The 17818-nt window shown below is 38.0% G+C and overlaps 1 protein-coding gene across 2 annotated transcripts; it reads right to left on the reverse strand.

Annotated features, from left to right (window-relative positions):
* Positions 1-2830: 2830 nt before the first annotated feature.
* Positions 2831-15808, reverse strand: FN3KRP (fructosamine 3 kinase related protein). Of its 2 annotated transcripts, XR_015794701.1 has the most exons (7): positions 15562-15808; positions 12279-12430; positions 10891-10982; positions 10367-10449; positions 8987-9109; positions 6694-7233; positions 2831-4812 (listed from the first exon to the last, which is right to left on the reverse strand). XR_015794701.1 is itself a non-coding variant. In XM_007433885.4 (6 exons), the coding sequence occupies exons 1-6, from the start codon at positions 15700-15702 to the stop codon at positions 6895-6897; spliced, it is 930 nt and encodes a 309-aa protein (XP_007433947.1). In that variant the 5' UTR covers positions 15703-15808; the 3' UTR covers positions 2831-6894. The 2 variants fall into 2 exon arrangements, 1 of the variants encoding a protein (XP_007433947.1); XM_007433885.4 differs by having other exon boundaries at positions 2831-7233.
* Between the last annotated feature and the right edge of the window lie 2010 nt (positions 15809-17818).

Genomic DNA, 17818 nt, shown 5'->3' on the forward strand with positions numbered 1-17818 from the left:
AGTGATGGTATAGTACTGTGGCCATTCTTTTGTAGTAAATGCTAAGATGCTTAAATCAGAACATTCTGCTCTGTGAATACATACAGTGGGGCAAAAAAGTATTTAGTCAGCCACCAATTGTGCAAGTTCTCCCACTTAAAAAGATGAGAGAGGCCTGTAATTTTCATCATAGGTATACCTCAACTATGAGAGACAAAATGGGGGGAAAAATCCAGAAAATCACATTGTCTGATTTTTAAAGAATTTATTTGCAAATCATGGTGGAAAAGAAGTATTTGGTCACCTACAAACAAGCAAGATGTCTGGCTCTCACAGACCTGTAACTACTTCTTTAAGGGGCTCTGTCCTCCACTCGTTACCTGTAGTAATGGCACCTGTTTGACCTTGGTATCAGTATAAAAGACACCTGTCCACAACCTCAAATAGTCACACTCCAAACTCTACTATGGCCAAGACCAAAGAGCTGTTGAAGGACACCAGAAACAAAATTGTAGACCTGTACCAGGCTGGGAAGACTGAATCTGCAATAGGCAAGCAGCTTGGTGTGAAGAAATCAACTGAGAGAGCAATAATTAGAAAATGGAAGACATACAAGACCACTGATAATCTCCCTCGATCTGGGGTTCCACGCAAGATCTCACCCCATGGGGTCAAAATGATCACAAGAACAGTGAGCAAAAATCCCAGAACCACACGGGGGGACCTAGTGAATGATCTGCAGAGAGCTGGGACCAAAGTAACAAAGGCTACCATCAGTAACACACTACGCCGCCAGGGACTCAAATCCCGCAGTGCCAGACGTGTCCCCCTGCTTAAGCCAGTACATGTCTGGGCCCGTCTGAAGTTTGCTAGAGAGCATTTGGATGATCCAGAAGAGGATTGGGAGAATGTCATATGGTCAGATGAAACCAAAGTAGAACGTTTTGGTCTAAACTAAACTCGTGTTTGGAGGAGAGAGGATGCTGAGTTGCATCCAAAGAACACCATACCTACTGTGAAGCATGGGGGTGGAAACATCATGCTTTGGGGCTGTTTTTCTGCAAAGGGACCAGGACGACTGATCCGTGTAAAGGAAAGAATGAATGGGGCCATGTATCGTGAGATTTTGAGTGAACACCCTTCCATCAGCAAGGGCATTGAAGATGAAACGTAGCTGGGTCTTTCAGCATGACAATGATCCCAAACACACCGCCCGGGCAACAAAGGAGTGGCTTCATAAGAAGCATTTCAAGGTCCTGGAGTGGCCTAGCCAGTCTCCAGATCTCAACCCCATGGAAAACCTTTGGAGGGAGTTGAAAGTCCGTGTTGCCCAGCGACAGCCCCAAAACATCACTGCTCTAGAGGAGATCTGCATGGAGGAATGGGCCAAAATACCAGCAACAGTGTGTGAAGACTTACAGAAAACATTTGACCTCTGTCATTGCTGACAAAGGATATATAACAAAGTATTGAGATGAACTTTTGATATTGACCAAATACTTATTTTCCACCATGATTTGCAAATAAATTCTTTACAAATCAGACAATGTGATTTTTCTGGATTTCCCCCCCCCATTTTGTCTCTCATAGTTGAGGTATACCTATGAAGAAAATTACAGGCCTCTCTCATCTTTTTAAGTGGGAGAACTTGCACAATTGTTGGCTGACTAAATACTTTTTTGCCCCACTGTAATTACAAATGTTAGGATAGTACTGTAGATTATGGAGAAAAGGTAGTGCTTCCTACCTCAGTGAGGTAAGATTGCTGGGTTGGTTGCATGTTTCACATCAACATATAAAGATCAAGGACATGTGCTAAGAACTTTATGAATTGGCCAAAAGTGCAGTCAGATATTGAGCACACAGTAAAGGAATGTTTTCTTGTTCTTTGCAGCCAGTAATCAAAAGGAGTTATTATCATACAAGATTCCATCTATGTCAGAGGCTGGTTTTTGAATGTTACAAAGTAAAGCGTAAAGATGAGCAGGATTTTCTTTTATTCATATAGGGGTATCTCTATTATTGGTTACAAAAGCAATATACAAAATAACTTTAAAAAACATACAAAAATATTTATCCTAACTCCATCTATCATACTTCCTAATCCTTATGTTTATTCCTTATTCCTAATATTCTTTTTATTAACTATCTGATACCAAGGAGTAGAAAATAGGTACAACTCCAATGTTATCATTTATTTCTATCATGAAAACCCAACTTTAAAAGTATGGCTTCATTTCAAATGCCACTAGAATACAATTCTGAACTCCATGAGCATTTTATTGCATTATCAGAATGCCCCCTTTGCATAGAAGTTGATCTTCTGACAAAAATAAGCAATTTCATATTTGAGTTACAAATCCTCATATAGTTATCACCTGTGTCTGAGGATTTATTTTTAAAGTATTGATTAGACCTAGAATATCTTGTTACCTACTTCATCTGGTTTTTCCCCTGAAAAAGCATGTCTGTCATACATCATCAGTAATAAAATCAGACATGAATGCATTTCATTTCTCTGCAATCTTTCAACCTATCTTTAGTACACATTTAATGTCTCTTAATTGACTGGCTCCCTGGTTGGTTGCCTGCTTTGAATATATTTTTCTTTAAGTTCTTGTCTGTTCCTTGAGTTTATTTTTTATCAACAGCTTTTTTTGTTTTTCTTTTCCATTCTACTTCGGCAAGACATCAATTTGTTGAAAGAAGTCTCCTTGTCTTTAACAGCTTCCCTGTTCTGGCCCACTATCCAATTTTGTAGCATTTTTAACAGTAATTTTATTAAAGATTACAACAGTAAAAACTAATAAACTAAAAAAAGAAAAGAAAAAGAAAAAATTAAAAGTGCATAAAAAAAAATAGAAATAGAAAAGAAAAAATAAGACTATAATAAAGAAAAATAAAAGAAACAAAGGTCTTCCCCCTTCATCACAAGAACAAATTTTAGTAACTTATAACCTTCTCTTAAAATACAAATGATCTCTTCTTCCCATATCCTATCTCTTATCTATAAACAAATCCATATAGCGTCATTTCTGTTCTGTCGTCAGCAAAAGTCCATTAAGGGTTACCAAAGATAACAATTTATCTATTTTAACCTTGATCAAATAAGCCAACTTTAAATTCCTTCCTTGTACTTCTAACAATCTTGATTTTTAGTCCCTTCAAATATGTTGAACTTGATTTTTCATTTTTTCTTTGTCCCTTCTCACAAAATTCAAAACTTTGATAAGCCTCTTTTGTAAATCCAATATAGGAAAATTATCCAAGTTATTCTCTTGGTTTGTTATTTGTATATCCCTTTTAATTATTAAGACATCAGCAGGTTTCTTTTGTTTGTCCAGTATAACATCTTTTTCCATGTCATTCTTATAGCCTGTCATTTGTAAGTCTACTTTCAAATCAGTCTCAATCTTATCAGGTAAAACTTGTTCCTCTTCCATAACATCTTTTAAACACAGTCTATCTATAGAAGCAGGTACTCTTAAAATTAACTTCTGGGTCCATTGTTCAAAAATATCTTTCAATATTTTTTATTTGTCAATTTTATATAGCTGCCCATCTCACAAAACAAGTGACTTGCTTAACGATCCTAATTGGGACCAGAATTTCCATTGCTAAGCCACGTGATCGTTTATCAAAACAGCATGACTGCACTGCTTAGTAATGGCAGTTCCAGTAGTCCCAGTTGTGGTCATTAGACGAGGAGTGCGCCATTGTTAGGCGAGGATCTCACACTTCTCCTGCCTTGGTGCACTCGCTTCTGCTTCAACTCCTTGTTTGAGCAAAATGACTATTCCCTTGTCTTCCAGAGCTCTAAACCCGACAGAGACCGCTATTTTGCGGTCTTCTCATGAGGAACAGCTGTCTGGAGCATTTGTGGGTAATCTCAAGCTCTCTCCTTGTCCAGAGAGGTGTCAAATAACTGGTCTATTCACCAGCTCTTCATTCTGCCATGGTCGTTGGCTCCACTTTTCATGGAGCAGTCTTCAGTCCACCATTTCTTCCCCGAAACAATTTTGTAGCATTCTTCTTGAACACAAGATACTTTTCATTACAGTAGTTTAGAATAATCTTCAAGCATTATGGAGAGACTTAGCTCTTGCTTTTAACTTTTTACTAATTCTCTTTTTTGAAAGTTTGCTCAAGTCAAATGTAACCAAGTTGGAGTTCTTTGACAAATGTCCAGTTATTTGCATGTTAAATGATCACTCTTCTTTTACTGCTGAGTTATTCCATAGTACTTATAGACTTTGCTTAGAAGCGAACATGACTTTTTTAAGTTACATACATGTCATGCTAGAACTCTCCATGATGATTTCGGGAAATTCACACTATTTCAATTACAAATGTTAGACAAAAAGGTTGAAAACAAATGGACAGATAAGCCACGCCTCTGAAGGCTTACAACATACAAGTGGGTACACTGTGAATTATTCTAAGTTGTATGTTTGTCCAAATATTTCAAGAAAATGGATGGTGAATTTATAATTCCAAACAGAGAAAAAAGAATAAAAAACTAGGATTAATTTTATAAAAGTGAAATGCTCAGGAACATATTTTATTTCAACAATAACAAAAGATGACAAACAGCACCCATGAGTAATATTCTTCTTTAAACTCAGAACAGCCAGTAATATTATGGAAAATGAGAAAGCAGGGAAACACACAGTCTATTGGAATTTTTAAAAATTAGTGTAATATTTTTTTCCCAAATAATGTTAATTCAAAGCCATCAAAAACATTCCAATTTCTGCATGAACATACATTCTAGTAATCATGCCTCTCTACCTACCTGGTGATTTAGAATGAAGAGCCACCAAAAAGCAACATCTGAAAGAGCAAAATTGATATTCTAATTGTTTGCCATAGACACATCTTCTCCAGTACATTAAATGCAATCTTTTGGTATCTCTACATATAGTGTATTTTCATGCATGTCCTTCCACGCAGGTCCAAATATTACTTTGGTCTGAAATGTTTAAGGAGTTCTATTTACTACCTTTTACAAAACTCTTCATCAGCATTTTACAGTTGTTGTAAATCATTTTCAGGATATTTCCAGTATACTTTTTCAAATATTAAGTATAATGATTCAGCATTCCTCCTGCTGCACTCCAGAAACAAGAGCTAACAGGAATCATGCAATTGCAAGAACTAAAGAGAATTAGTAATAGTAACACTTTTCCCTCTCCTCTTTCTAGTCTTCCCGTTAAACAATCCACACAAAGGGAACTGCCACTGGACACAGAAATATAGCTAAAATTAATTCTCTCAATCTGTCCGGTACAGTAAGTCTCTGCCTGACTAAAGAAGAAACAACTTAAACACTTTTTCAGTACTAAAAGATTCAATAGAAATAATGTGCTACTGCAATCTGGATTAGAATTATTTTTTCCACTTTTTTAGTTAGACTTTGTGCTTTAAGTGACAGACAAAAATCAAGAAATTTTTTTTTTTCTCCAACAGGAAAATTTTGTATTTGGGAGGTGGGCAGATGGGAAATAACCATATTTTTGCTGTAGCTCAGCAGCAGTTAAGTCATAAGCATTCTATGGAAAGACTACCAGCCTAACTGGTTGCAAGATATTGCAGACAACCAAGGGATTACAATAGAAGGAGATGTGGTATTATAATTCCTTCCTCATAATCTATATGGTCCTACCCTATAATATTAATATTAAGTAGTATTCAGTATTTAGTGTTTTACCAGCACAAAGGTTACTTCATTTTTATCAATACTCTAAAGTAGTTCAGAACATACTGCAAAAATCACTAAGAGAGCCTATTCTAACCTCATACCTTGTGGACAGTATACAATCCCAAGATTTATGAGCCAGCACAGCAATGATTGGCTAGGGTTTCCGGTCCCAGCTCAGCTGAATGGCTACTATAAGGCATGGACTCCACCCAACAGCCACAAGAAAGTAACCCTGAAATAGCTACAGCTGCCTATAAATAAACTTAGTCCAAGAACGTACACTGTACATCACAAGATTAAGTCAAGAGTGTGGTAGTTAGGAACAGACACTAGCTGAAGCCTTACAGAAGGAAAACCAGGTCACTACAAGTTGTGGTGTGCTTGGAAGATTCAGGCAGAGTCCTACAGGCAAAGAATTTTGACAACCAGAGCCATGCTAAGAACGCTCACTGAAGAAACAACAAAAGCCACTTAGGCTGCACTCCCGTATATTCTAATTTTAGCTTAGGCTAAAGAGATGCATCTAATGTAAATGCAACTATAATGATAATACTGAAATACAAATTATATTACAAATACTGAGAGTAATCTAGTTACATAGCACAGTAAGAAAATTCCCAATACGTTCATGCGTACAGTGTTATGAAAGAAAGATCACTAAGATCTCTGACTGCATCTTTATGATCATTGTTGGTAACACATGACCTGAACTAAAGGCCCACCATAGTTTTTTTGCCCCTTCTACCCTTGCTGGCAAAACATGTATCCTAAACTATTGTCTCAAGAGCAGTTTTCTCTATTGCAATCTACTAAATCAATTCTATCTTGTCATCTCAACATCAAAAACTCCTTCATGCAAATCTCAGCTTATTTCCCCCTCAGGCAGCTCTTTAATAAACTGCAGTTACCAGGACACCAAGCTTGATCTTCAGTTATGGAAAGAGGATAATACTTCAGATTATAACCAGTGTAAAGTAGCAATTAAGATGTTGGAGTGGGATTAGGAACCTTACCCATGGAAGCTCACTAGGCGACTTTGGGCTAATCATTACCTCTCCCTCTCTCTCCTGAGTAAAAATTGGAAGGAGGGCTATGCACATCACCTTGGGCTCCTGGATGAAAGGGGGGATATAACTCTAATAAATAAGCATCACAGATCACTGCAGCTGAAAAGCCATGTATTTTTCCAAGCAGAGTTAAAATTTCACAATAAATCATTTCACCAGATTTTTCATAATATTTATAGATGACCCTCTGTAGCCTCCACCAAAATGATTCCAATGGTTCATGTAGTGAAACAGTTGGTAGAGCTTGAGCCGTTTATCAAAACCTGCTGCTTTGGGGATTTTACTGTGGTAAGCAGAATAAAAGGAACCACTGAAACCACCAAACATCCCAGCAATTGCTAACTCATACTCAGAGTGACCATAGAAAGAGGCAGGATCAAAGATAACTGGCCCAGAATCATCTTCAGCTACATTCCCTCCCCACAGATCCCCATGCAAAAGAGCAGGAACTATTTTCAGTTCACCAAACAAACTGGGTATCTTCAGCTAGAAAAGGAAGAGAAACAAACAATAAGCTGGGCTGGAGGGAAAAAAAAGACATCTTCATCTGTTATTTTACTAGACATTTAACTGTGGAACTTTAAGCAGAAAGAGATGCCTGTAGGCGCACCTAATTGCAGTACTCCTCCTAGCAGTACCATTAAAAAGACAACTTACAGTTTTACTGTTTTTATTGGATTTTCTTTGGTGAGAAAAAATGCATGTAGCATTACAAACAGGTAAAATGGTTCAAAATTGAGGTTGAACTGCCCTTAAAGCCTAGTAAATAAGGTAGAGAATTGCACACTAACCCCCCGCTCCAGAATCACCAAGTATACAGTAGACTAGGACTGCATTCATATAACATGCTAAGCTATGATTTGTTTAACCAGGGTTTATTAAATTTCACCCAGCTAAGTTCACATAATAATGGTTTGCAGCCCAGACTAGGTAAATTCACACAACACACTAAGTCCCAAACAAGCAACCTACGTTTCTGGCTTTACATGCTGTGTAATTCTTGACTGTAAATCACTTAACATGGCAGAAAGTACTTCAATTTTTAAATTTAATATCACCAAAGACTTTTTTAACATTTAAACCACAGCAGGAACAAACATTTTCCCTCTTATTTACATAATAATATGAATGCAAAAGCAGCAGTTTGTTAGTTTACTAAAAAATACTTTGTTATAGCATGTTATATGAATGCAGTCCTAGTCTATTGTATACTTGGTGATTCTGGAGGGGGGGTTAGTGTGCAATTCTCTACCTTATTTACTAGGCTTTAAGGGCAGTTCACTTTGTTATATACTTGTATATATGTGTGTCTGTGTGTGTATATATATGCATATGTGTATGTGTGTGTATCTATCTATCTACAGATACTATACACACATATATGATTTATTTAAAAATGAAACAAATGTATGTTTATTATTTGTCCACAGGCCATAGTAAAAAAAACAACAATATTAATGAAGGGGAAAAAGGCAGAATTTCAAGCATATAAACGTCACTGGGTAATTAATAGAATAAGCAATGTAAGTCACTCATAAAACATTATCCTTTCTAGGTCAACCACTATCACTCTGTCAGTCTGACCAGTTTGGTGCTGAAATTATTATTTATATTCTACTATTCTAAATCCAAAAAATAATCTTCAGTCAGGTCTTTCAAAAAATAGGAACACCCCCCCACACACACACCCCTTAGAGAACAGCATTATTATATGGGTTCTTCATAATAACAAAGTAACAAAATATTAATTACAAAAAAGGGCTACTAAGGAAAGAATATTAAGCTGCAAGCTAAAATCTTCTTATCTATAAATAAGCCACATAGAATTCAACAGAAGTTACTTTTAACTAGATTCTATAGAATGTGTTACGAATGTGCTGCACTGCAAAACCCAGAATAAAAAGCCTTGTAAGAACTCACAAGTAAAAATGTTTAAGAAGTAGCACCTACACCAGTTTTAACCACTGTAATGGAAATCTGCCCCAATAATTCAATTATTATTCATAATAGATTTGAGAGACTAGATCTTAAAAAGGAAATGGTTTTCATGTTTCACTTCTTATAAGGTTAAGATAACTGGTAGAAAGTACTAAAAGTAAAGGAAACTCATTAACCAGTTTGTGTAGAGAACCCAGTGTTTCATACAAGTATAGCATGGAAACTCTATATTGCTTTGAAAATATGCATCACTTAGAGAAATATGACAATTCCATTTAGAATTTCCATAGAGCATCACTACCTGGAGTTGAGCCCAAAGCTCTCTTGCTTCTCTGTCTCCTGAATTCTTCTCAATCAAATCCATCTGAGGCTGAATTCGTTGCCTAGTAAAGAAATTTACCCAGTCCTGTTGCCAGTCATTAACCTGTAAATAAAGTCTTTGTTGTTGTTGTTGTTGCTCTTAGCTACATTTTTTCATCATATGAACATAATCATTTCCATTACACTGTATATTTTAAACAGATTTTTGTAGTCTTTACACATCTGTAGCCTTTATACTACTAATCAACAAATATGAACTTATTTCCCAACTCAAAAACATTTTTGGGGAATAAATTCCAAGAAGAAATCAGACTGAACATTTTGCTTGTTTCTTTCCCTATACACCATCTCAGTAATTCCTAATATTTTAAATAATCATTCTCTAAGATTTTGGATGGTTGCCATTGGGCTACTATTGGTAAAGTAACATCCTAAGTAGCATCCAAAGCTTGGCTAATTTTAAGAAGGTGATCAGCTCTGTACCATCTGTAAACAGTACATCCTGGCACAGTAGCATCACATTTTGGACTCTGCTGCATTAATTAGCTATTGCTAATATCATCCCCTTCAATGCAAGGTACATCTGTTGTCAGAGAAGCAGTAGCAATGACATCTGTTATTCTGTTAGCCCAGAATGATGATCAGATAATATATTCATGATACTACAGTAATACTGGACTGGCATATTTATACCAAATTATACTTCCTTAAATTATCTCTTAAATTATTCATTCACTCACACCACATGCAAAATATACACTGCTTCAAAGTGAGCATGGGCACAGTGGCACACTTGTCAGTGCATCCTTTAAAAATCTGCATTTCTTTTCTGTGCTCATAGCCTGGCAATCCCCCCCCCCCCCCCAAAATACACAAAGCCCTGAGCTGAGGAGCCAGCAGGGTGTGAAAAAGTGCTTTGGAGCAGGTATGGATACACGCTTAGCACCTCAACTCAAATACATTTTCTTAGGATCATACAGCTACCATGTGTGCCCAAAAAAAGATAGCTTCTTTAAGGCGTCACCTACAGGTGTGGTGTCTGTGCCCACACCATTGAGAAGCCCCCTTTCTCATTTGGAACCAAAGTGCCACACATCCCTAATATATATGTGTATTATTGCTATGCAGCACTTTTTGAAATAGGTGCTTCAGTGTAAATGAGGGTATAAACACTGCACCTCTCTGCAACTCCTTGAGCCAAATATGTCTCTTCTCACATTCAGTCAGCAGCTGCAGAAGTAATCACATGATCCCAGGAAAAGGCAGGGCTGCTTTAAGGAGTTGCAGACCAGTAAGTGTATATGGAGAGTAACAAAACAAGATTTTGCAGAGCAAAAGAAGACATTAGAGGAAAGCCTACCTGTGGAAGATAACCACAACAAGTGACAGAATTGAAGCCAAACTCTTCCACAAAGTGAATATCCATTTGATCTTCACTTTTACCTTGAATAGAAAAAGAGGTATAGTTTACTACTACCACAGATACCAGATCGTTTTGCTGTTCTAAATGGATCTAAATCTTCTAAATGGATACAGAAATAACTGAGATTGTAGCTAAATGAGTTCAGGCTACATATTTTTGTGTATCTAAAACTATATAAATATTGCTCTTCAATATCCATCATCCATGTTAACAATGAAATGAGATATCCAACACTAAGGAATACTGCACATTTAAAAGATGGTTCTTACTGAAATCATATTGACAAAGAATAACCTTGTTGCTATTTTGATTGTCTTTCTATTCACAAAAAAGGGATTTTCTAGGCCTGTACAACCAGGTTTTGTAGGAGGTAAAGCAAAGCTGTTGGAAGCATTAACAGTTCAACATATAGCTCTTAAATTTCTGGGATTTAGGAATTCTCAAACAACTGAACCATTTACCAATAGCGTTTGCATCTTTCTTCAACTTCTCCCCAAGCTTTTGATTATGAAGATGAAGATCAGCCAGTTGAATCCCAAGTTTTTCTGCATGTCTAAGAAGTCAAAATAAATTATTCTTAGTAGCAAGTGCCAAATTGGCAATTTGAACAACAATTTGTTTTTTTGTTGAAATGACAAATGTTAATACCCTGGTTCTGGTTCAGTCTTACACTGAGGATTTATCTTTTGATCTTTCTATATTATTGTTTCAAAACTTAATTACAGTGGTACCTCGGGATACGAACTTAATCCGTTCCATGACTCTGGTTGCAACTCGAGTTGGTCTCAAGTCGAGGTAAAGTTCCCCATAGGGTTCAATGTAAATCCAGTTAATCCGTTCCGCCCTCCGAATTTGGTCGCAACCCGAGGCAAATTTCCCCATAGGGTTCAGTGTAAATCCGGTTAATCCGTTCTGCCCTCCGCCCGAATTTGGTCGCAACCCGAGGCAATTTTCTCTTCAGAGCCTTACTCCTGCCAAGCCTGCTCTGCATTTTCTTTGGAGCCATGCTAACACGCACATCAAAAACCTTCGCAAAACACCGCAAAACACACCACAAGCCTCACCGAATGTCTCCTTGCTACCGCGACCTCGCCCACAGGAAGCCGCGACCGCGTGGCAGCAGGGAAAATGGCCGCGGATCCGGTTCGTAAGTAGAGGCAAGTTCGTATCCCGAGGTACCACTGTATTATAGTACTGTTAGTAGCCTTCAATATTTTTAATAAAATGTAATAGATATATTTTCCTATTTAATTATAGGGCACTCAAACTAGTAATTCATTATTTTAGTTATTTACTGCAAATATTTTTCTCAGTTATATAAAAGCTTTAAAAATGCTGTATAACTTGGGTACAGATCACCCATATATTCTGGTTCCTTATTAATGCTCTCTTTTAGGTTGCATTTCACAAACCTCAATGGATCAGCTCTAGCCATCAGTGACTCAGGACTGCTGGCCTGCCTAGCAGTGAACTGCCAAAGCCTTGGCTCCATGGCTTCAGCAGCCACATCTCCCCATCCTTTATTTATTTTCTACAGTATTCTAGTATGAAAACTTCCTGAGAATCTAAAACATGTCCAATATTTGGTTAATTTTCAGTTAACTGCTGAACAACTGAGACTATGTACAGCACTCCCAAGATTAACTTAGCCACAGTTTAACCAATTAACCCAATTTTCTTTGTTCCCACAATGAACCATAAGCTTACTATAAGAGATATATCTGTCTGTCAAAGTAAGCTAAATTGTAGTTGCCTAATCTGTGACTCAGAGTCATACAAGCACAGTCTAAAGCTGGTTTATTACTAACTTATTTTTAAATATCATACATTTTTGTCCTCAGGACTTTACCTATTGAGACTTCTCATGTCCAAGTGTTCCATCACAAATAAAGCACCACCTTCTGGTAAATCAATAACTTTTATAGGTTTAGGAACTTTCACTGTCTGTGTTTGTAGAATAGTAGTTAAACTTGCCATTTCTCCATCAAACATTCTTCTGGCCTATCAAATATAATAAGAAAAAGCTATTAAATATTTTCCCCCATATTGAACAGTAGCCCTTTTCTTTTTAATAGTTTTACATTTAAAAACTAATACAGTAATTTTCTCACAAATCACTTATTTTTTCTCAGAATAAATAAGAATGCCATATTGCACAGTTAAATTTATGACCCTGCTGTCAGATTACATTGAAGAGATAAGTGCTAAGTTTTAAAACTGAATGTTTATTTAGTAGATGGGACATTTCTGTAAAACACAGTAGAAAAAGACAGCTTTGTGGAAACATAACTACCCAAAATAGGCAGCTTCTAACAGACAGCAGGAAAAAGGACAAAAGACTAAGAATAATCCACCATTATCATTTGTGAGTCATTAATATATTCCAGATTTTAAAACAACATTATCTACCTGTTTTTGTACAAGTGCATTTAGCTACAATACAATATTATATTCTTGTTCAGTATGTGAAAATTCAAGTTGAAAAGACAATCTAAAAGCTACAGAAAAGGAAGACAATCCTTAAAAAAAAAGATTATATATTTACTAATCTGATGATTCTGCAGATTTTAGACATGCTCTCCTTCACATCTTCAAGGCTGAAATTTCTTATAATGTGATTTCATTCACACAACCAAGGCCTTCTATTTTTTGCTATATTATTTCATTTTACATGCTTATCCACAAGTATAGGAACTTCATTAAATTATTTCCCAATGGATCTCTTTTATTGCATGCTATCATGATCAGGTTTTACTGAACAGAAGATACACTTCAGGGACCAGAAACCTACTGTATTCCCAATTCTTCAGGATTACAGGAATGTGTTCTGCTCACATTCTGGTTTCATTTTCTATTCCTTTCCCTGTCAGGTATCCCTATAAGCCCAAAACAAAGATGATTTTAAAGTTAAGAGGACTCCTTACAAAAGCAAGAGTGGCCAGAATAAAATAAACACAAAACAAGTAATGCGCAATGCCAGCTTCCCTGCCTTGTAAATCTAAGGCAGCCAACTTCAACAAAATCCAAGGCCGGAGATTTCTCCCCATCTCATTAAGGTGTGCAAGAATCACACGTGTATATCTGCACACACATATTGCTAGAAAGAGCTAGTTTGGTATATGGTTACGGCACCAAGCTAGAAACCAGGAGACTCTGATTTCTAGTCCTGCCTTAGGCACAAACCCAACTGGGTGACCTTGGGCCAGTCTCAGCCCTAGGGAGGAGGCAATGGCAAACCACTTCTGAAAAACCTTGCCAAGAAAACTGCAGGGACTTGTCTAGGTAGCCACCAGAAGTCAAAAATTGATTCAAAGACTTGCGTACATAAATAAATGCCAGAAGTTACACTCCAAGAAAATGGGCAATCAGGACAAAAGAATTCAGTTACAGGAATGGAATAACTACTGATTAAAATTAATTGCCTATAAAATGAAATATGCCATTTGTAAAATTAATGGATCTCCTTTGCACATACAAACCACTCACACAAAGATACATGCAAGCTGCACTGGGAAGGAAGGAGAAAAAGAGGAACAAAACTGGACAGAGACAGGGAGTGGGGAAGAGATAACTAGAATGAAACAAACAGAAAACCTATGTAAGTACAAAAAGGATTGAATTCACCAGGCAAGCAGATCTCACAGGCAGCAGCTAAATCTTTAGGCTAATCTACTGGTTCAAATGACCATGGTCCTCTTAGATCTACAGAGTACAAACCCCAGAAATTTACTAATCCATCCCTGGCTTAACACATATAATTGAAATTCAAAGGACTCAACTTTTGCATTTCTGCAGCCTGTGCTGCTGGGAAATCTTCCCAGTGTCCACTGGTCCCAGGAAGTTCTGCCTTCCTGCTTCCTCTCCTGTTATGTTCGTAGACTAGTTTATAGTTCCTACAGCTAACCTTTCTCAAAATCCAACTCTTCAATAGTACTTATCCTAGGGCTGCATCTCAGCTGCACAAATAACCAAATAACTGGATAACCACTAAATGGTGGCCAAGACTCTTCTGCTTAGTTAGCAAAGATCTTTTTAAGAAAAGTTGTCCATCAATAGTACCACAGGAAAAACTCCCAATGCATGGAAGATCTATTCAATCTTCTTGTGATTACTTAGCAAGACAGCACTCTGCTGGTGATTAAAGACACTCCTGTTTATTGTTTCATATCTCACTAGAAACAAAAATTGGATTCAAAGTGCTTAGTACAAACTAAAGAGTTCTTTCACAATTCTTTTAGGCAAATTCAGCAAACTGGTTAAGTAAACCATAATTCAACACTGTGCAACACAACTAAGGAATCTTGCATAAATCTGTATTCTCAAAAACACCCGTTTTTCTGAGCCATAGGTTAGGGTACTATACTGTACTGAACAGGCCCCATGGCCATGTAAGCCACCCAGAGTTGTTCTGGAGTCAGATGGCCTTAAATCTAATAAATATTTTTTTAAAAAATTCTTCACTGCTGAGTTTAAATGCTATCCATCCATCCATGAGTTGGCAGAAAAGTATACCAGCATGAATCTTGCTATCCTACTTCTGTTGCTTCTCTTCCCAGTAATATTTTTTGGGAAGAGACAGTATCTGAATACAGTAGAAAAGACTAATACAACTAAGGACAGCTTAAGCCTGCCTCCTTAATGGCTGGGGACTAGACAAAGGTAACCCTCGAAGAGACACAGCAGAAAAACAGACATGGCCAGGACGTGTTTGTGTGAGAGGTGCAAGTGTGGAAAAGCCTTATGTGTATAGGACATCATGGCTTACTCTATTAACCCAGTTTGCTGGATTTTGTCAACACAAAAAAAATTAATGACAGGCCCCGGGAAAACCCGAGGCCCAGACGAAAAGCATTATGAATACCCCCCCCCTTTTTTTCTTCAGGGCAACACAGGTCTGCCAACCTGCAAGCCCAGAAGAGTCCTCCGTGCATGCCCCTCTCGCGCTCCCTCCGTTGCAAGGAAAAGCCTCGGTTGAGGAAGGTACATTCAGGAGGAGCCTTAGCAGAAAACAAATCTCAACCAACCACCCGGCGTAGGCGCTCCTTCGCCCACCGCGCACGAACCTCTCCTGCCCTCTTCCAGCCTAAGATCCCCGCTACTACCCCGCTTCTACCCCGCTTGTGTCCTCCCACCTCGGCCTTGGCATTGCACTTCACGTAGACCTTCCCGTGATCAGTGTGGAAACTCTCGCCGTGGCTGATGCAGCCTCCCCCCGAGTGCCCCGCAGGCCGCAGCACCGAGGTGCCAAGTTCCCGCCGCAAAGCCGCCTCCATCGCAAGAGGTCCTGGAAAAGCGGGCTACGCTACGACCCCGCACCCCTCCGCGGAGCCCGAGGCACCCGAGAGTCACAAGCCTCACCCCTCCTGCGCTGCCCGAGCCACCCACCCCGCCAATTGAAGCGCCACAGCGTTGCTGAGCGCCCGGAAGGGGAAAGCCCGGCTCGGGCGAAGGCGGTGCCTCCGGAGGATCCAGCGGCTGCGTACAGCCCTGCGGCTTTGAGGGAAAGGAAAACGGGCCTTGAACAGTTGCTTTTTGCCTGGGTTCGCATGCGGAACCCAGTTTGTAAAATTATAGTTCGGGAGAAGCCAGAATCCTGGGGTAAAGCAAGAACCCACGGTTAACTTCGTTGGTGAGCATCTTCTGCGACTGAAACGGTTGCATTCACACATCATGCTAACCCACGGCTGTTGAATAAGCCATAACGCATATATCAACTACGCTATAACAAGATGTCTTTACTTTTGCCATGCGTGTGAATCAGGCCTGAATCAAAACACAGCAAACTACATTGTGTGGACCAAAGCTAGTTTCCCTTGTAATATGTTGAAAAATAATACAATATCAAAATCATGAGCAGTGGTAGTGGCAATGAATGTGTCAATTTTAATTTTTAATTGGGTAAATATCGATAAATATAACTCATACAAACGAAAGCTCTTTTGTGGTCCTCCATAATTTTTAAAAGTGGGAAGGGGTCCTGAGAGAGAAAAAAGTATAAGAAACACTAGTTTATACAAACCTACTCTTCTATACATTCATTGCCAGAAATTAAATGGGAAAGGGCCTTTGGATTTCTTTTAAATCACTGAAAACATAAATACAAGGAACTTAATACATTTAAGTCTTTTAAATACCAAAGTTGTGTATTGACAATACTGCTTTCCGAAACAGTAACAGAACCCTTGGTGTTCAATGCGCAGAATAAATACTGTAAACCATTTTCTGGGGACTTTTACCTCAGAAAAATCTTTTCCATGTCCTCTAGCCTGTACGTTTCTTTCGCTCTATTCGTCTATCAGTTATATATATAGGCTGCAACCTCTAACTGTATCTAGACTTCCTATAGCTCTTTCTAAACAGAACACCAAAGAAACCAAGGGACATAATGACTTCACATGATATGTGAATCCAGCTATGTTTGTTGATTCAGTAAGCCTTGCTCAACAAACCATAATGTGGGAAGCTAGAGCAAATTTTACATCGAATTAATATTCTGATTTTTTAAAAAATCTTACTGAAAAGGACAAAGGAATTTGAATTTGTAACAGTTCACTGACTGTGATTGAATTACATTTTTCCATGGTTAACTCAATTTGCATGACATACCTAACCATAAAGTAATACACAGGCTATGTTTACACATCATACCAGTGTAAATTGCCCTTGGGTAGTTTGTGGTTCAAGTTATCCTGAGAACATAACCAATGCAATAATGAGAACAGCCTTTATATCATCTCAGCAATGGCTGGGAGATGCATAAGTCTATAGTGGCTGGTACTAAATTTGCCATTTCCATTGCCAAACCTAATCATGTCTCTATTCCCTCCCTTTTGTCACTGAAGTCACCTAACTTCCCTCCAAAGTAATGGATGAGAAGGTCGAACCAATTTTGTATTATATTAGAATAAGGAGGGGAAATAACTCCTCTAACACTAACATAGCTAAGGACAATTTAAGCCTGTTTCTCTCATGGTCTTGGGACAAGATTAAAACAACATTTGGGAACCTTGCCCTAACCAGGGTAGGGTTAGGTGCAAGTAAGGAAAGGCCCAAGTAAGGAAAAGCCCTTTGTATGTTTATAAATTTATATACTGGCAATATCTTTGTAGTGTAGGGAATTGTCCAGAAGTTATTGTCATGCAAAAATTAGCTAATGAACATGAATATGTCATTTAGGTTCACTGGAAATCAACGTAAGTGCCATCATTGGCAAGGGGAATGCTAATTCTGGATAATTGGAAGACATCTCAGGCACGAACAGTAAATGTCCATCACATCTGCATGTGTCTAAGATGAGATGATTTGTAAATAGTGACTTTAAGCAAGAAGCATATTTTCGGGTCACATACACTTAGTATATTAACCTATAAAATCCTACTGTGATGTATG

This window comes from Python bivittatus, unplaced genomic scaffold (assembly GCF_059951505.1).
Source record: "Python bivittatus isolate LINGU-HERP-01145 unplaced genomic scaffold, Pbiv_v1 ctg000080_np1212, whole genome shotgun sequence".
NCBI classification, from domain to species: domain Eukaryota; kingdom Metazoa; phylum Chordata; class Lepidosauria; order Squamata; family Pythonidae; genus Python; species Python bivittatus.

Bases quoted from the DNA above. Each gene is read 5' to 3' on its own strand.
- FN3KRP (XM_007433885.4), bottom strand. From the start codon at position 15,702: ATGGAGGCGGCTTTGCGGCGGGAACTTGGCACCTCGGTGCTGCGGCCT. The intron at 10,450-10,890 runs GTAAATGGTTCA...TTTCTATTCAAG, and splicing joins GAAAGATGCAAACGCTATTG to GTAAAAGTGAAGATCAAATG. The intron at 9,110-10,366 runs GTAGGCTTTCCT...CTTTATTTACAG, and splicing joins GTTGTGGTTATCTTCCACAG to GTTAATGACTGGCAACAGGA.